The 19,143-nt window shown below is 37.9% G+C and overlaps 1 protein-coding gene across 15 annotated transcripts in view; it reads left to right on the plus strand.

Moving 5' to 3' along the window:
• Positions 1 to 19,143, plus strand: part of ATG10 (autophagy related 10) — a 315,713-nt gene that overhangs the window by 129,492 nt on the left and 167,078 nt on the right. For all 15 annotated transcript variants that reach the window (XM_047730997.1, XM_047730998.1, XM_047731007.1 and 12 more), the window contains one exon: positions 18,925 to 19,032. In XM_047730997.1, the coding sequence (XP_047586953.1) occupies positions 18,925 to 19,032 (108 nt within the window). The remainder of the gene's footprint in view (positions 1 to 18,924; positions 19,033 to 19,143) is intronic.

Here is a 19,143-nt window from a genome sequence, read left to right on the forward strand (position 1 = left end):
GTCACACTTCATTTCCTAATGAACTTGAAGGCATCTGTAGCTCTTGTGGCTTAAAAGTGGACATTACTGTTCAGCAAGAGCTCCTATAGGTATGTAGTATGTAGGATTTTTGCACCTAATTTTAGGATTTTTTTTAAGGTTTTATTTATTTATTTGACAGAGACACAGTGAGAGAGAGAACACAAGCAGGGGGAGTGGGAGAGGGAGAAGCAGGCTTCTCACTGAGCCGGGACCCCGAGGATGTGGGTTTGATCCCAGGATTCCAGGATCATGACCTGAGCAGAAGGCAGATGTTTAACGACTGAGCCACCCAGGCACCCCAATTTTAGGTTTTTTAATACAGCCTGAGTATCATCTCATTTTTCCCAGTTGTGACTGAGGTTTTGATTTGTTTTTTTTGTTTGTTTGTTTGTTTCTAAATTAAATGTTGATTTGATCACCTGAAAACCATTCTTATTATTATACCCAGCTTTAATAAGCATTCTTTTGTAGGTTGGCTAAAAAAAAGTCATGTCAGACTGATCTTTTTTTTTTCTTTTGATAAGGTTACCAGATGGGCAGGATGCTATAGAAGTAGTGTTTGATCTCAACCAACTCATTTAGAACGTTTTCAGGGCCTGGCAGTTAGATGAATAAGGACTGCAGAAATCACATCAAATTTGAGAAACCTGAGAATATTTAATCTGCAGAAAACTAGACTATTTTAGATATTCAAAAGACTGTGTTGAGTGAGCAGTGTTGATCGGGAGGAGAATTTACTGTTATCAGAGGAAGTTGTTAAGGTTACTTATGAAAAATATGAAGTAATGTTAGTATGTTTGGGGGAACACACATAATTTCCCAAGACCTTGGGGCAGCACTGCATAAGCAGGGGTAACTGCAGGATTTTTTCATTCTTGTGACCACAAAAGTGAAGTGAGCCAAAAAACACAGTGGGAATTAAACGAAGTAGGGTTAAGTTTTCATTAAAGGCTGTGCGGTGCATTCACCACTCCTGGTTGCCCTGGCAACCAGGCTCCCTTGCATGCTAATGGCATTATAATGAGAAAAAAACCCACATGCAAATGCAGTAAATAGTAATTAGAGGCAGAGCCATACATGGAGTGGTGAGCTCCACCTTGGGAAGTTCTGGGGAAGAGCTGCAGAAGGGTTTGTACTGAAGACAAAGAGGTAATGAAAGAAAGACTTCGAGTTATGAGTTACGTATAAAAGGGTTGAGTCCACATAGAGCACACTTCAGTATTTGCTTCCTGCAAATACCTGTTGTTTCTCCAAGCAGAATTTAAAGTCAGAAGTCATGCAGTTGTACATTCCCACTGTCATAACCATTCTACCTGTTGGCATCATGAAATGGAAAGAATCTTAGGTGTAATTTGCCTTGGATGTGGATCAGCTGCAACAGCCTGCTGGTTGGAAGGTCCATTCTGCCCACATTGGACGGGGCTGGGCCCAACCAGACAAGGGTCATTCTTGGTGAGGAGACAGTAGAGACTTTGTTCAATGTTGCTTCAGTTGAGACAAGTAGGACCAATGAGGGACCTTATTTGGTGAATATAAGGTGTAACAGATTAAGAATACATGCTGTCTACATCACTGGAAATGTGTCAGAGATGCTTGTTGACTGCTTCTCTCAAATGTGATAGTGTTTTTGATTTGTCCAAATGGTTAGATTAAGAGTCTATGAATCAATGTTCAATTTCATTCTCTTCCCTTTATTGAATTTTATTCAGGCTCTTCTTTTCTGTCTTTTCTATTTTTATTGCCACTTGTCTGTCTGTGTATCTTTCTTGGAAATGAGTAGAAAATGTTATATCTCCTGCTTCACGTTATCCTAATTCTTTGATTTATCTTTTCAGTGTCAGCTGAACCATAGATTACTGAGTGAAAAATCACCAAAAGTAGCCATGGAGATTCATAAATTTTTGCCATTCTTTTTCCTCTTTAAATTAAAAAAAGTTTAAAAATTTCACAAGAAATGCACGTCTACTTTGTAAAAATTTGCATTAGTATATTATTAACAGTTAAAGTAATATATATACATATATATATATATATGTATACATATATATATATATATAAAATAGAGTTTTTAAGTCCCTGGCAGTCACCTCTCACATCCTCCGCTAACTCTCAATCCCAAATGCCAGAGAAAGCAAGTATCAACATTTTGGAGAGTAAACTTCAAAATCTCTTTCTATGAATTTATATGTGTGGTTATTATTTATTATATACATGATTAAGATATTACTATCTAACACTTATTGAGTGATTGCTATGTATCAGACACTAATCCTTTTTGTACACTAATTCATTTAATCCTCAGATAACCTCCCTTTGAGGGATTTTATAGAGGGAAGAAGAAAGGCCAAGAAAAGTTAAGAAACTTGCCTAAGGTGATAAGCCAAATTTAGATCCCAGAAAGTCTGTTTTGGAGCTCATGCTTTCTCTCATCACACTATCCTGCCTGTTCTGCAGGTAACATACACATATATGTTTTCTTTTTCCATGTGTCTGGAATCAATCATTCCATAAGATTATTCTTCAAGTAGTAACTTAATATTCAGAGATCATTCCATCTCAGTAACTTACCTCATTTCTTTTAGTTATTCCATTTTATTCTCTTGTTCAGATATACCATAATTTAAGCAGTCCCCTACTGATGAGCATTTAATTTGCTCTAACAAATGATAATTTATTAAATATCCATGCAGAGAGCAGTTTTCATTGTGCTTCTATATTTCTGTAAAATAAACAGTTCAAAATGGAATTGCTGAATGAGAGACTATTCTTACTTTGCATTTTGACAGATACTGCAAAATTAGCACAGTTATCACTCCCTTCTTGAAAATACTCTGTATTTGGCATCTGGGACACTGACCTATCAGTGTCCTTCTCCCTTGAAACTGCTTCTCTTTGGCTTCCTCTGCTGGTTCCTCCTCATCTCCCAACAGCTGAACACTAGAGTGCCCCAGGGCTCAATCTTTGGACTTCTTTTCTTCTCTAGTTAGGTTCACTCTCTAGGATATCTTATCTGGCTCCTTGGCTGTAAATACTATATATTCACTGATGGCTCTTAAATTGTATTTTTGGTGCCTATCATGTCCCTGAACTTCCAGCTTTTATATCCAGCAACTTGACATTCCATTCGAATGTGTACATGACATTGCACATTTTCACTCATTTTTCCTTAACCTCCCTCTCCACCCCAACCCGCTTCTTCTACCAACTTCCCTATCTCAAGAAATATTAGCTTCCAGTTGCTCAGGACAAGAACCTGAGGTTCTTTTTGACTCCTCTCTTTCTCTTGCATCCATGTTTGAGCCATTAGTAAATCCTACTAACTCAATCTTCAGAATACATCCATAATCAACCACTTCTCGCCACCTGGGCTGCACCACCCTTAGCACAGGCTGCGTCATTTCTCGCCTGGCTTATTGCAGTAGCTTCCTAACTAATGCCCATTTAGAATCTGGTCTTTAAACAGCAGCTAGAGTGATCTTTTAAAAATGTGAGTCCCGTCATAGAATTCTGTGGCTCAGAGCCCTCCAGTGACTTCCAGTTTTAGAATAAAATCCAGAGCTTTGTTGATGACTTCTAAAGCCTAGCTGGTCCTCACACCATTTCTCTTATTCCCTAGTCTTAAGTTCTGTCATTCTCTTACTCTGTCATTCTGCTCCAGCCATACTAATGTGCCTGCTGTTTACACCATGGCGCCTTGGCACTTCCCATTTCTATTGTCTAGTGTGTTCTTCCCCCAGATACCTTCATGACTTACTCCCTTACTTGTGTTATATCATTACTTACCTTATCAGTGAGGACTGCTATCTATCTACCTTATGTAAAATAGCATCTAACTAACCCAATAATATTCAATCGCCCTTACCCTAATTTATTTTTATGGCACTTAAAACCCCCTACCTTACATATTGAGTTCTTTGTTATCCCTTCCACTCTGCACCCCGTCCTCAAGAATGCAAGCTCTGTGAGGAGAAGAACCTCTGACTGTGTTGTTCATTGCTGTATCACTGGGGCAGAGTGCAATACTTTGCATGAGGTATGTGCTCATAGTACTTGTGGAATGAATGAGAACGTGGACAAAATTTCTCTCCAAACATATTCTAGCAATTAATTTTCCCATCAAAAAATATACGAGTATGCCCATTCTCTGATACTGTACAAAATTAGAGATTCCTGATCTTTTTAAATTTTTTCATTCTCAAAGGTAGAAAATGATATATTGTTTTGATTTGCATTTTCCTCATTACATTGATGTTGAGCATATTTTCATATGCTTATTGGTCACTGGCATTTCTTTTAGGAATTTTTTGTTTATGTCCTGTGTCTGTTTTACAGTAGGGTTGTTTATCTTTTTAATATTGATTTGTAGGAATAACTTATATATTATGACTATCAATCCTTCATTTCTTATATGTACTGCAAATATTTTTTCCTAGACTGTCACTTCTCTTTTAACTTTGTTAATAGTATCATTTGTCATATAGGAGTTTTAAATTTTTAATAAATCTGCCCGTATTCTGCTTTATGGCTTCTGGGTTGGAGTTTTGCTCAGGAAATCCTTCCTAACTTTAAATTCTGAAAACATTCTCTTTTATTTTCCTCTAGACCTTTATTATTATTATTATTATTATTATTATTATAGTTAGGACTTTAATCCATCTGGAATTTATTTTGGAGATTGTGTGGGATAGTAAGATAGTTTATTTTATTTAATGGTAAACCAGTTGACTTCATGTTTATTATTGGCTCATCCATTCTTCCATCTATGATCCAACTTTTTTATTATATATTAAATTCTAACGTGAGTCTACTTCTAGACTCCACATTCTATTCTAATCCTTGATCTATTTTTTCTTCTCTGTCACAAAAACAAGATTTTAATTATTGCTAGTGCTCTTTAATTAATTTTGATATCTGATAATTATACCATTCATTGCTCCTTTTTTTTTTTTAAAGATTTTATTCATTTATTTGTCAGACAGAGACCACAAGTAGGCAGAGAAGCAGGCAGAGAGAGGAAGGGAAGCAGGCTTCCTGCTGAGCGGAGAGCCCGATGTGGGGCTCGATCCCAGGACCCCGGAATCATGACCTGAGCCGAAGGCAGAGGCTGTAACCCACTGAGCCACCCAGGTGCCCCCATTCATTGCTCTTTTTAAAAAGATTGACTACCCCTGTGCATTTGTTTAACATAAATTTTAAAATCATTTGCAAGTTTCATTAAAAAAACTTGTGATTTTTTTTCATGGTCTGCTGTAAAGTTATAGAGATTTCCTGATGTGGTAGGTATATTCCTGGATATTTGGCATTTTTTGTTCAAGCTGGGAATGGCGCATTTTATCTTTATGATTTATTGCTACATTTGTAAAATTATTGATTTTTATATGTGATCTTTTCCTGGCCACTCTCTGAAAGTCTCTTGTTTATTTTAATTTTTCTGGTGGTTCTCTTAGAACCATATCTGAAAATTCTGATTTAATATTTTTGGTTTGGTTTTCTAGTTGTTTAAGATAGGAGGGTAAAACTAGTCTCCATTATTCTATAGAAGACTAAAGAAACACTTAGAAGAATGTAAAACTTCTTGAAGGATACTAGTGTGTATTGCCATTATATGAAATGTAAATTTAATGAATACAGATTTTAAGCTAATGGTAGATATGCAGTCATTGGTTCAACTGATTTCTTTCCAAACCTAAGATTGGGAATATAGCAGTGGGACAATATAATTAACTCCTGGAAATGAAGAAGAGTTATTAAATGTTGTCTCCCTAAGATTTGTAACCTAAGTGTGAGACAAGAGGGTGTGCTTCTATTCCTTCTGCTATTGCATTGTATCAGCCTAGCTTTCTCATAGCTCCTGCCTTGACATGGAGGTAACAGACTTCCTTCTTCTTCTGACACTGGCTCATATCAAGCTATGGGAAGCAGGAGTTCTGGTAGAAGATACAGAAGGAGAGGACATTCACTGGAAGAGCTTAAACGTGCACAGGCTTGGAATGGAAATGACTATGAGGGCACAGATTGGGACTCATTCTGGGAAATATATCAGGGAACTTTTGTTACATTAATAAAAAAGTCTGAGTGGATAACATTTTCCCTCTCTTTTTCCACCTCTTCCCTCTTCTCTGCTGACAGTGCAAGTTTGCACTGTCATACATACCTGGTATTAGATCCAAATAGTGGCTATCAAATGCCTTTTGGCAAGTAGAGTGATTTTAGTAAAGTCTTCAATCTCATATTATCCAGGTGGGACAAAAAGTAGTAATTGTACTACTGCTGTGCAGCTTTCTCTAAAAGCTCTCAGTATCTTTTCCCCCATGATCTGTCAAAACCCTTTTGGTTTCCAGCAGGAGTCATGAGAATCTGGCCTAGTGTGCTCAGGCTGGAATAGCTTCTGACGTCTTGGCCATTGGCTCTATCCTACCTTGGCCTTTCTTCTGGGCAAGCTGCCTCTGCGTTAGGTGCAGGAGCTGTGTGACTACCTTTCTCCCACCTCTTTCTGCTTTGCCATCTCTACTGAGTTGAATAGTGTCCACCCCCCCCACCCCAGATTCATGTCCACCCAGAACCTGTACCTATGACTGTATTTGAAAATAGGGTCTTTGCAGATGTAATCAAGTTAAGATGAGGCTATACTGGATTAGAGTGTGGCGTAAGTACAATATGACGAGTGTCCTTGTAAGAACAGGGAGATTTGGACACAAGAGTGATCGACACACAAGGGAAAAGGCCACAGGAAGACAGAAGCAGAGATTGGGGTGATGTGTCTACAGGTTGGCAACAACCAGAACCCAGGAAAAGGTAAGGGAGAATTTTCCTCTAGATAGATTCTAAAGAGAGAACGTGTCCCTGCCCGCACCTTGATTTTGGACATCTATCCTTCAGATTTGGAATGGTGAGAGAAAAATACATGTCTGTAGTTTTAAGCCACCCATTTTATGGTACTTTGTATGGCACCCATGCCAGGAAGGACTTTCTCACTTCCCCTTTGGCTTTTTCCCACCCTTATAGCAGGAACCTTCTCTGAGTAAAACTGCCTAAATTCAGGTACCCTTTATTTCTTGAAAAACTAGGAAAGGTAATAAATTATTTGCAAGAATAGTGCTTTGAAATCAAAGTGACAGCTTGCTACCCTAATAATTTTCTACTGTCAGACTTTCAAATTTCTTTCAATTTAGTTTAAGTACAAAATTACTTCAGTACTCTTAATTCTCTTGAATGATTTGCTTAGAAGAGATAATGTTATAAAAAAGGAATTACTTATTAAAGGAATAAGATTTAGGGTAACTTTAAATCTAGAAATCAAAACAGGGAAGTTCAGAACATGGGTCATTTTTTTGTTTGTTTTTTAAGCTATATTAGAAAAGCAATGATAAACCTTTGAGAACATTTTAACTGGAACAAACAAAATATGGTAAATCTCTATAAAGTTAAATTGAAAGTAGAAACAGAGAAAATTTGTTTTTCTGCATCAAGTTTTCCACATGCCCTCTAATCAATTATAGTAGCTGTTGGCCATTCCTCGGGCAGAAGTAAGTAGGAATGCTCTAGAAGGCAAAACCAAATTGTTTAATATAAAAAAAGTATGAGGGCACGGATGGAGGTCCCACATCTATGAACTGAAAATTGAAAACTCAAAATGGGCAAGTTGGAAAACCTGAAAACATTATTAAAAAACAAAAGAGGAAAAGGAGAATGAAATCCCACAAAATGGTTAACAGTGAAATTTAATATTGTAGAGCTATCTGTTGAAGGTGTTAATAAGGAAAATGGAACCGACGTGATTTAAAGTTATTTTTGATGCTTTGGCTCTAAGAAAGGGAAGGGATTTAACATCATTTAAACTGTAATCATTCTTTAAAAAACTTGCATGAAATAGGCAGGCTGTGTAGGTGTGTGTAAACATATAAATGCATGCTCTCCCAGATAATGTCACCAGATTGGCACAGTAACCTTTTCTCGTTTGATAAGTGGCTAATTTTCTTCTACTCTTTTTTCTTTAGGGCCACTGTGCTTTGCTGTGCCTTGACCTGCATTTGGGAAAAGGGAGAGTAGTGAGTCTACCACTCGTCTCCAAAGTCAGGAAGGGGTGGGAGGTGAAAAGAAGGGGGACATGGGAAGTCTGAGAGTCTTGCCAGGGAAAGGGAGCCAGGACTAGTGTAAGAAAACCAAGTTTTAAAACAAATGAGCACAGTACTGGGCTTCCCTGTATGTTTTTATTGAATGAAATAGAAAATTGAAAGCCCTTAAAAATTGAAATTTTAGGTGACCAAAAAAATGCCCACTTGAAAAACAAAATGAAGATACACTATAATTCTAGGAAAGAAGTATCAGCCTTGTTTTAGATTAGCAACTAGAGGGTTAATTGAAAAAGGAGAGAAAGTAAAAACAAAAATTAACATTGTATGCAAGAACATTTTGTGGTTCTTAGAATAATTTTGATTTCAGAGTAGAAGGAAAATTTTAATGAATTTTCCTAATTCAGTCTTCCTAGCACAGTGTTTTTTCTTTCATGGGTTGGGTCTTTATTTTACTTTATTTGTTTTATTTAATTTTTATAAGGAAAAACAGTATATGGCCATTGTAAAACTCTGATAATACATAAATATATAAAATAAAATGAAAATATTTTCTTCCCTCTCTTCTGACTCCGTTCTGTAGTTTGTTTTCTATATGTGTGTGTGTGTGTAGAATATATATGTATATATATACATGAATGCACATTTATAATGTATTTACATAAATGGGATCATTGTTTTGAAACTTACTTTTTTCACCTAATATTATATCATGGCATCTTTCTTCATGAGCATATAGAGAAATATTTCATTATTTCTGATGGTTGCATAGTTGCATATTTCATATTTCTGATGGTTGCATACAATCATCCATTGTATGATTGAAAGCAAGGGGTATGTTTATTGGAGCCTCTATTGATGAAGAATAACTCCCTAGTTATTCTCATAGTTATCCCTGTAACTTTATTTTTTTTTAAAGATTTTATTTATTCATTTGACAGAGAGATCTCAAGTAGGCAGAGCGGCAGGCAGAGAGAAGGGGAAGCAGGCTCCCCACTGAGCAGAGAGCCCAATGCAGGGCTCGATCCCAAGACCCTGAGATCATGACCCAGGCCGAAGGCAGAGGCTCAACCCACTGAGCCACCCAGGTGCCCCATCCCTTTAACTTTCAACAACGTATTTCTACTTACTGATTTCTCATTTTTGGACAATGATGATTGATTTCTGCTGTGATAGATGAGGGACTTATTGTGCTTATACTATCTCCCACATTCCTTCTTTTTCTCCTTCTGATTTTAAAATTATATTATTATTTTTATATCATCAAGATTTATAATATTTAGATTTTGTTCATTAATTATAATTCGTTCTCTGTGCTTTGTTTATGGGTTGATTAGAAATTCAAATCTAATAAAAGTGTATAGTGAGTGTGCTCATGTAAACAAGATTGACTGCTGAACTAAGTATCATGATAGAAGACAGTGTAACCCTCTGACATGCTGCTGCTGTGGAGAGAATATTTCATTCAAAATCCTACAGATTCTCTTTTCGTTTCATATCATGGACAGGCTAAGAAGGCTCTTTTAACTGGGAAAAGCCAGAGAGCCTCTAGGCAAGGGCCAATGGTCACAGTGTTTTTGTATTGTTTAATTTCCAGCTAATGAACAAATGTGTTCAGTAGGCATTCACACATTAGATCACACAGGTAAAAGCAATAACTATGGGTTGTGTTGTGCACATGTTAAAGCAAGGGGGTATCAGCCTTTACTGGTTGGGACCCAGCCAGCAGATACAATTTTTCTCAAAAGGACAGCCCCAACTTCCTCAGCTGGATCTGAGCTGCATCTCCATTCCTTGCCCCTAGAAAGTTTTGAAATGAGCATGGGCTATTTAATAAATGACTGTTATGTTTTATAAACTCCAAAATACTACAAGACCAGGGAAGATTAGAGATGTACAAAGCTCTTTTTCAAAGATGAAGTATGTTATATCCTCACTTTTAGTTTTGCATTTTGGTTTCTTAAGTTTTTGGTTTCTTAAGTTTTTAAATTTTTACCTAAGTGAGTCAGTGGGTATATATTACCCATGGATTACTTTGACTGGATCTGGTCACTCTTGATACTGACTCTGAGGCATTAGAGTCAGCCATGGCCAAGATCTACATATGCATTTGGAAGGTTTAACAGGGATCAGAAATTGAAACCAGAGTTAGTGAGATTGGTGGGTGTTAGCTGTGGGCATGAGGAGGGGACATACTAAATATTTAGAATTATGTTTTGGAGGATCTCTAAATCCTTAACAATTACTTTCCTACACTATCTAATTCTGGCTTTTTAAAAAGTAGACAGATATTAGTTTAATGTCTGATCTCTTCAGTGTAATCTTTGCTTTTCAGCAGCACTGTTTTCTTTTTTTTTTTTCCTCCCTAAAATTAATCGGCTGTGGGCAGCTGCTGGTAGTATTGATTTGCTCTCTTACTGAGGGAAAGAATAATCACTTGAGATCTGTGTCCTAGGTTTGGCCTGTTCCTCAGGGTTCCACTGACCCTGAAGGTCTTGTTGTTTGATCAGTGTTGGCAGTGAACTAGAAACTTCCTGGTTGTCTTAATTGCTCTCCAACGGCCTTACCAAGCCCTTCCTGCAACTGGTCAGTCTGGGCAGTTCACTTGAGTTTAAGTCCTATACGCAGTACTTTGTTGTGATGTAGAGCTAAGGCCCTTAGATAAGTGTGTGTGTGTGTGTGTGTGTGTGTGTGTGATTTTTTTTTTTTTTAGATAGTAGGGTTTTTCTAGAGAAGATCATTAAATCTGTATTAAATTCAACTTAGAAGCCCTATGATTATTTGGATAGCTGGATTCCAACAGGCATAACAGCTCTCTGGGTGGGATAGTCCATAGCAACTTGTGAGAAAACAGACACAAACTTGTTCTATTAGGAGATCCTTAGATCCCCATCCAATACTCAGTCAGCAGTACACTAGAAAACTTGGTTGTCTCTGTAGGGTTCTATATGGCTTCCAGGACATTTTCTCCCTAGAAGTTCAAAATTGGAATTTATTACAGCAGTGTGATAGCCTGGAGGCATATGTTCAAAAGGCAGTCAATGAAGTACTTGTTCAATATGAAGTGTTATTTATAGGCACAAAAGGGTTTGTGTCTTAAAAAAGTAAGTTTCCTTCCTAACACTCCCACCATCCTCACCCAAACTTTTAGAGGTCACCAAAGATTCCAGTGTCTTGGGCATCCTACCAGACATATTCAATGCACCCACAAACACATGTGATTGTATTTAAATAAATGATAGCATAATATACATACATGCATACTTTTCAGCACATTTTTTCCCTTAATGATCTATCTTATTTATTATTCTGTATCAATTCTTACAGAACTTACTCATTTTTTATGGCTGCATAACATTCCATTATTTGACTATACTATAATTTAACCTCACTGATAGGCATTTAGGTTGTTTCCAATAGAGTGCTATTAAAGCAATACTTTTTACATATCATTGCATGAATTTTATTTCCTGCATGTGCAGCTATTTCTGTAAGATGCATTTCTGGGTAGAAGATAGGTGCATTTTTAATTTGGATAGTTATTGCCAACTTGTTCCCCAGGGAAGTTACACTAATTTAAACTATCCTGCCCATGGCAATGTATGACAGTGCCTGTGTATTTTTTCTACATTTTTATCTACACACTGTATTTGTTTTGACCTTTGCCAATCTGATAGGTAAAAAAATGGTATCACATAGTTTTAATTACATTTTTTCTTATGGGTAATGTATCTGATGAGTAAAATAGGTTTATTTTTATATGGTTAATATTCATATGTACTTCCTCTTTAGTGAACTGTTTATATCCTTTGCTCATTTTCCTGTTGAACTCTTGTCTCTTTATTTTTTAATTTTTATTTTTTAAAGATTTTATTTATTTGAGAGAGAGAGAGATTGAGAAAGAGATAGCACATGAGTGGGGGGAGGGACAGAGGGAGAAGGAGAAGCAGACTCCCTGCCAAGCAGACTCCTTGCCGAGCAGGGAGCTTGATGAGGGGCTCAATCCCAGGATGTGGGGCTCAATCCCAGGATCCTGGGAACATGACCTGGACTGAAGATAGCCACTTAACTGTCTGAGCCAGTTAGGAACCCCGTTTGTCTTTTTCTTATTGGTTCACTGGAACTACTAATACATGGGAAATGAAAACTATTTATATATTGATAATAAAATCCATTCTTCACATTTTGATATTTGTCTTTTAACTTTATGGTGTTAAGATTTTTTCCATGGAGTAGAAATTATCAGTATTTTGTTATGACTGTGGGGTTTTTATCTGTTTTTAAAATACCTTTAAAATACATATATAGGGGTGCCTGGGTGGCTCAGTCCTTAAGCGTCTGTCTTTGGCTCAGGTCATGATCCCAGCGTCCTGAGATCCAGCCCCGCATCAGGCTCTCTCTCTCACTCCCCCTGCTTGTGCTCCCTCTCTCACTGTGTCTCTCTCTCTCAAATAAGTAAATAAAAATCTTAAAAAAAAAATATAAATATGAAATTGTGTGTGTGTGTGTGTGTGTGTGTGTATATATTCCAGTGTTTTCATCTAGCACATTGATGGTATTGTTTTTCTCATTTAAGTCTTTATTCCTTATTTTATTGTAAGGTAAAGGTATTCTATGTAGATAACTTGAGTTTTGACTGTGAGGAGGAAGTGTTCTCTTTTTCATTAGTGGTGTCTGGGCTGCAGCACCTGGACATTTCCTATTGTTTCTCTTCTGCAGTGACAGAGTGAAGCAACCTGCTTTGTTGTGGATGGTCAGTAGGAGTTCTGATGGCTGAAGTGTAGTTGGACATGGGACAGTGACAGTGTTAGGTGGTCATAAAGACCACTTAACAAACAGTCTTGGTGGGGGGTGCCTGGGTGGCTCAGTGGGTTAAAGCCTCTGCCTTCGGCTCAGGTCATGATCCCGGGGTCCTGGGATCGAGCCCCGCATCGGACTCTCTGCTCAGCGGGGAGCCTGCTTCCTTCTCTCTCTCTGCCTGCCTCTCTGCCCAGTTGTGATCTCTGTCTGTCAAATAAATATATAAAATCTTTGAAAACAAAACAAAAAACCAATCTTGGGAAGACAATTATCATATGATCTCCCTGATATGAGGAAGTTGAGAGGCAACATGGGGAGTTTAGGGGGTAGGAAAAGAATAAATGAAACAAAATGGCATCAGGAGGGACACAAACCATAAGAGACTCTTAATCTCACAAAACAAACTGAGGGTTGCTGGGGCAGGGTAGGGGAGTAGGGAAAGGGTGGTTGGGTTATGGACATTGGGGAAGGTATGTGCTATGGTGAGTTTTGTGAAGTGTCTAAACCTGGCGATTCACAGATCTGTACCCCTGGGGCTAATAATACATTATATGTTAATAAAAAAATTAAACAAGATGAGAATTTGGTCAAGCTGATAGTTCGCGGAGGCCAGTTTAGCATATGGAGAGCTCCAAGCGAGCCATGGTATTCCTAGAGGTTGGGAATTGATTCGTGGCCATTACTCTTGAGACAGCTATGGATTACTTGGTTGACCCTGTTCTCAGAATTTAAAATGGCAGCTTCAGTGAATTAAGTAAAGTAGTTCTCAACCCTGGCTGCTGTCTACACTACAGGAAGATTCTGGTCTGAGGGGGACCCCAGCTAGGGATGAGAACCACTGTTTAACGTAATCGGTTTGCGATGCCTTTGAATCAAGGGTTGAAGTGCTTGTTGCCTCAGTGCTTCCAAATGTGTACACAAATCATCTGGAATCCTGTTAAATACAGATTCTGATTCAGGGTATCTGGGGTGGAGCTTGAGATTCTGCCCATCTAACAAGCTCCCAGGTGACGAGGAGGCTGCTGGATCCCAGACCACACTTGAATGGCTTCAGCTTGTTACTCAGAGTGGAAGGTGTGGGTTTACACGCCGTGAGAGTCAGTAAACATGTTTCTGCCATGATCCGGACTCTAGCAGAATTGCTTGGTAAAAAGAGCACTGGGTCAAGAGGCCTGACTTACACCTCCAGTACTTCCCCCAATTAGCTATAAGACAAGTCTTTTAAAAGTACTTCAGTCCTTTCACTCTCTTATCTCTAAAATGAGATGGTTGAACCAGATAAATTCCTCCCCAAAGTTCTCTTTGTTCCTACTTCTCCTGTTCTAGTTCAAGAGTTTTTCAGGAACCAGGGACCAGGTTTTTATATGGAACTGTGCTCTGTAGTTAGGACCCTTTCTTCCCCAGGGGCTGGGGCCTAGCCCCCAACTTTGGATTAATTGGGGGAAATAACACATGTCAAAAAATTAAAGAAAACTTTTTAAAAAAAGATTTTATTTATTTGAGAGAGAGGGAAAAAGCACAAGTTGGGGGAGGGTCAGAGGGAGAGAGAGAGAGAAGCAGACTCCCCCTGAACAGGGAGCCTGATGTGGAGCTCAATCCCAGGACCTTGGGATCATGACCTGAGCCAAAGGCAGATGCTTAACTGACTGAGCCAACCAGGCCCCCAAAATTAAAGAAAACTTAATGTTGAATTGTAAGCTATCTCAAGTACAGAAAGAATGCAGGAAAGATAGAGTTGGGTGTCTACCAGAAAAGTCAGTTGAGATTTGAGTCAGTTATCATTTATTGAGCCAGATGGGCTGTAGTGCTAGCTCAGGGGGCAGTTCTCATGCTTTTATGTTTGGTTGTTTCTACAAAAACAAACCTTCAACAGTGAAGAACAAAACATATTTTTCTGCCTTAAATTAAAACAGTGTAGGAGAAAAGCCTACTTTTGTGCAAGTAAATGTTTGAAAGGAAGCTAAAATGCTGTAAACTGTTTTTTTTCTATACTTAATTTTTCAAGGCTTATCTTGACTGTTGAAAGATTGATACCAAAAAGAAAATTATCATGACCAGATAGAGGCTGAGTCAAAAACCCTTCTGCATTTCCCTATAGACACTAATAAGTAGCATCAGAAATTATCTAAAATAGAAATAAAATACCTTAAATTATAGGTAATATTAAAAATGACATATTTCTTTACTTTAATTCATTGGAAAAGAGATCAGATAATACATTTAGATTTTATAACATAGGTGCATAGGAATTTTGGACTTAACCTCTTGATGTCAAAGGAAGTGTATTTTACCTTGTAATTAGGGTTTTACTAAATTATAGTTTGCCTTAGGAAGAGGTTGTATTATCAGCGCTCATAAAATAGAATAGTTACTCTCATTTGATAAATCAGATTCAGTACAAAAGTTTAGTTCTAACTCTTCTCTGAATATCTTAAGAGTTTTTTTTTCCTATATAGCTAGATTATTTTTAAATTGCAGACTGCTTGTACTTTTTGTCCCACAATCACCTACTATTGATGGCTTTACTATATTTGGTAAACCCTCTATATCATCAGCTATTGTTTATCTGTTATAATGAGGGTAATCATATAATACAGTAGAAACCATGTAGTTTATTCATTCAAGTCAAAGTATTTTATTGTTTAAGAGATTCTTTCTGCGGTTGTAGGAGGCTCATTTTCAACAATAGGAAAACCTCATCTAGTTTTAAACTAATAACATTTATTAGGTTAGGGTACAGCTAGCTTTAAGTGTGGTTGGTGTGAACACTGTAATCAAGAACTGGTCTGTCTGCATCTTGTGGCATTGCTTTCCTCTGCATTGGCTTCATTCTCGGGCTTCATTTGATTACGTGATGGCTGCCAACACTGCCAGGGCTTTATCTTCCTGGTCCAAATCCAGTAGAAAAGAGAATATCCTCCCCCATCCCCTAACTCAAGTCCTGAACTGTATTTCACTGGCCCTGAGCAGATTTCTTGCCCTCCTGAATCTCCGAGGCCAGTAGGACTGATGCTCCTATTGGCCGGCAGAGTCTGGTGTCCACACTGATAGGGGAGAAGGGAATGATTCCTCAGAAAGAGGTGGGCTACTGTTTCAGAAGAAGAGGAAATGGATACGTGATGTAAAAAGCAAGAGCAACAACTACAATCCCTACATCTTTCTCAATTTAAGCCAATATTAAAAGTCTTTTTGTTGTCTAAAGATTGTAGTGGTGGAAGGCCCTCAGGTGTACTTTGCATTTGGATGATGCAGAGCTAGAATTTAAAACAATAATTCCATCTACAAAATGTATAACTTTAAAGAAATAATTAAGGGTGTTAGTGTTGGGGTGACGAGGTGGCTCTATTGGTCAAGCATGGGACTCTTGGTTTCTGCTTGGGTCTTGTTCTTGGTGTTGTGAGATTGAAACTCCCATGGGCTCTGCTCTGGCACAGAGTCGGCTTGAGATTTTCTCCTTCCCTCTCTGCCCTTCCTCCTGCTCATGCCCATGCACTTTCTCTCTCAAATTAATAAATAAAGTAAAATATTTTTTAAAGATTTTATTTATTTATTTGAGAAAAAGACAGAGAGAGAGAGAGCATGAGAGGGGAGAAGGTCAGAGGGAGAAGCAGACTCCCCGTGGAGCTGGAGCCTGATGTGGGACTCAATCCCAGTACTCTGGAATCATGACCTGAGCCAAAGGTAGTCGCTTAACCAACTGAGCCACCCAGGTGCCCCTAAAGTAAAATATTTTTTAAAGGTGGTAGTATTGGCTACCTGATAGCTTACAATTCAGAGAGGAAGGATATTTAAATATTTAACAGTCTGTGACAGTGGCATCAATCAATCAAAATAAGTTGGGTCCAGACAATAGATCTGGTGCTGAGCAGGACCAACCAGCAGGGTTCTTTTGTGAGTGCTGTTGGGATGTCAGCCCAGCTAACTGGGAGACATTGTAGAGGTGCTGCCAGATTTCTTAGAAAATATAGTTCCTCTATTAGTTTCCTAGAGCTACCATAAGAAAGTACCATGAGCTGATTGACTCAAAACAAATGTATTCTCTTCCAGTTCTGGAGGTTGGGAGCTGAAAATCAAGGTGTCTACAGGGCCATGCTCCCTCTAAAGTCTAAAGAGAACTTTTCCTTGCCTCTTCCAGCTTCTGTTCGTTGGTGGCAGTTGTTGGCATTCTTTATCTTATAGATGCAGCGCTTCAGTCTTTGCCTCTGTCTTCCCCTGCCCTTCTCCCCTGTGTGTCTGCATCTCTATAGCCAAATTTTCCTCTTAAAAGGGCACTATTCATATTGGATTCAATATTCAGTTGGATACCCTATTCCAGTATGACCTCATCTTCACTTTATTACATTTGCATAGACCCTGTTTCCCAAATAAGGTCACATTCACAGGTTCCAGGGGGCACATGAATTGTGAAGGGACATTATTCAACCTGGTACTATTACCTAGAATCCAATGCTCTTCCATAGTTGGCATGATACAATTTTTTAAAAAAGATTTATTTATTAATTTTAGAGAAAGAGTGAGCAGAGGGGAGGGGCAGAGGGTGAGGGAGAGAGAGTCTTAAGCAGACTCCACGCAGAGCACAGAGCCTGACATAGGGCTTGATCTTGACCTGAGCTGAAACCAAGAGTCAGATGCTTAACCAACTATGCCACCCAGGCGCCCTGGCATGACACAAATTAAAAAAAAAAAAAATTCAATATTGAATCACTCACAAACACTGTAAAAATTTTCTTATTATGTAGTTAAAAACTGAATTTTTGAATCTTAGTAAAATTATTTAAGTGAATTATGAATGGTTTTAGTTGGAATGCTATTCTGTACTTTTGTTGCTGCATCAGATTAATCACATTTCCTTAATTATAACTATTAAATTCTGTTAAAATGTGAGTGTTAGTGTGACGGTTTGGTGGAGAATTAATAATACTCATTATTATATAATGAGTATATATATGAGTATATATAAACATACTCACATATGTTTGTGTATGAGGAGGTATTACATTTTATATATGACTTTATTGAATTCAACCAAGTTTTGCTTTTAAAAAATGGAACTGACCACTATTAGATAAACAGTGTATTTAAGAGCAAGTATAAGACAGAGGTGAGGGGCACCTGGGTGGCTCAGTGGTTAAGCCTCTGCCTTCGGCTCAGGTCATGATCTCAGGGTCCTAGGATCGAGCCCCACATCGGCCTCTCTGCTCAGCAGCTCTGACTACTTGTGATCTCTGTAAAATAAATAAATAAAATCCTTTAAAAAAAAAAAGAGGTGAGAAATACAACTGGTGAAGGGTTTGGAAGTCATATCTTCTATGGAACATTTGAAAATGATGGTAATTGTCTTCAAGTCTATGAAGAATGGCTTTGTGGAAAAGAGTTTAGCTTCTGGAGAGCAGAACTAAAACCAGTGAGTTAAGGTTAAAGAGTGCAATATAAAATAGTATTTTCTTAGTGAACTATGTAGCATATACCAAAATGGAGGTGGTGGTCATATAAGGAAGTAAAGCAAGGGTTCCTGGAAGTGCTCAGGTAGGCGCTGCGTAATTATCTCCCTGTGATGTTGTGACAGAGATCTTGCCTTGAGCAAGAAATTAAAATGGACGGTCCCTTCTAGCTTCAAGATCTGTTGCAAGTCCTCTTTAAATTTCTCTTTTTATATAGGCCATGAAATCAATATTAATATGTGAGAAAGTATTTCTGTAAGTTTAAACGCTTTTTAACAGCTGCCAACCTGAGGTTTTGCTCTATGACTTATGGGCTATGTACTGCTTGGAAGAAAAAGGAGGGGGGCTACCTAAGAGAAGGGGAAACATCATTAATAAGTGAGAAAAGTAGGGGATTAAAACTTCTGTTCAATGAATACCTACTATATGCAGGGTTTATTTGATGAGTTTCTTTATCCATAATATATCTCATATAATTTAATGTACTTAATTTTTTATTACTCGGTTTGGAACTTAAAAGAAACCATAGCTCTTAATATGATGAATTCTTAAAATGGCATTTTCTTATGTATTCTTCATGTGGAACACAGGACTGTTCTGAAGGCTACATGTGCAAAACACAATTTCAAATTAAACCTGGGACACTTGTATTACATCCGGGAACATCTGCCCACGTCCAGACATGTCTTCCCGTGGAGGTAAGTGGCTTACTAAATCATATTCTCCCTTTCAGTCATTGTGAAGTATAAATGAAACAATTTAAATCTGTTAAATATGTATTTGAAAAAAATAACTGGCATTGGATCCTG

The sequence above is a fragment of the Lutra lutra genome, chromosome 5 (assembly GCF_902655055.1).
Source record: "Lutra lutra chromosome 5, mLutLut1.2, whole genome shotgun sequence".
Classification (NCBI taxonomy): Eukaryota; Metazoa; Chordata; class Mammalia; order Carnivora; family Mustelidae; genus Lutra; species Lutra lutra.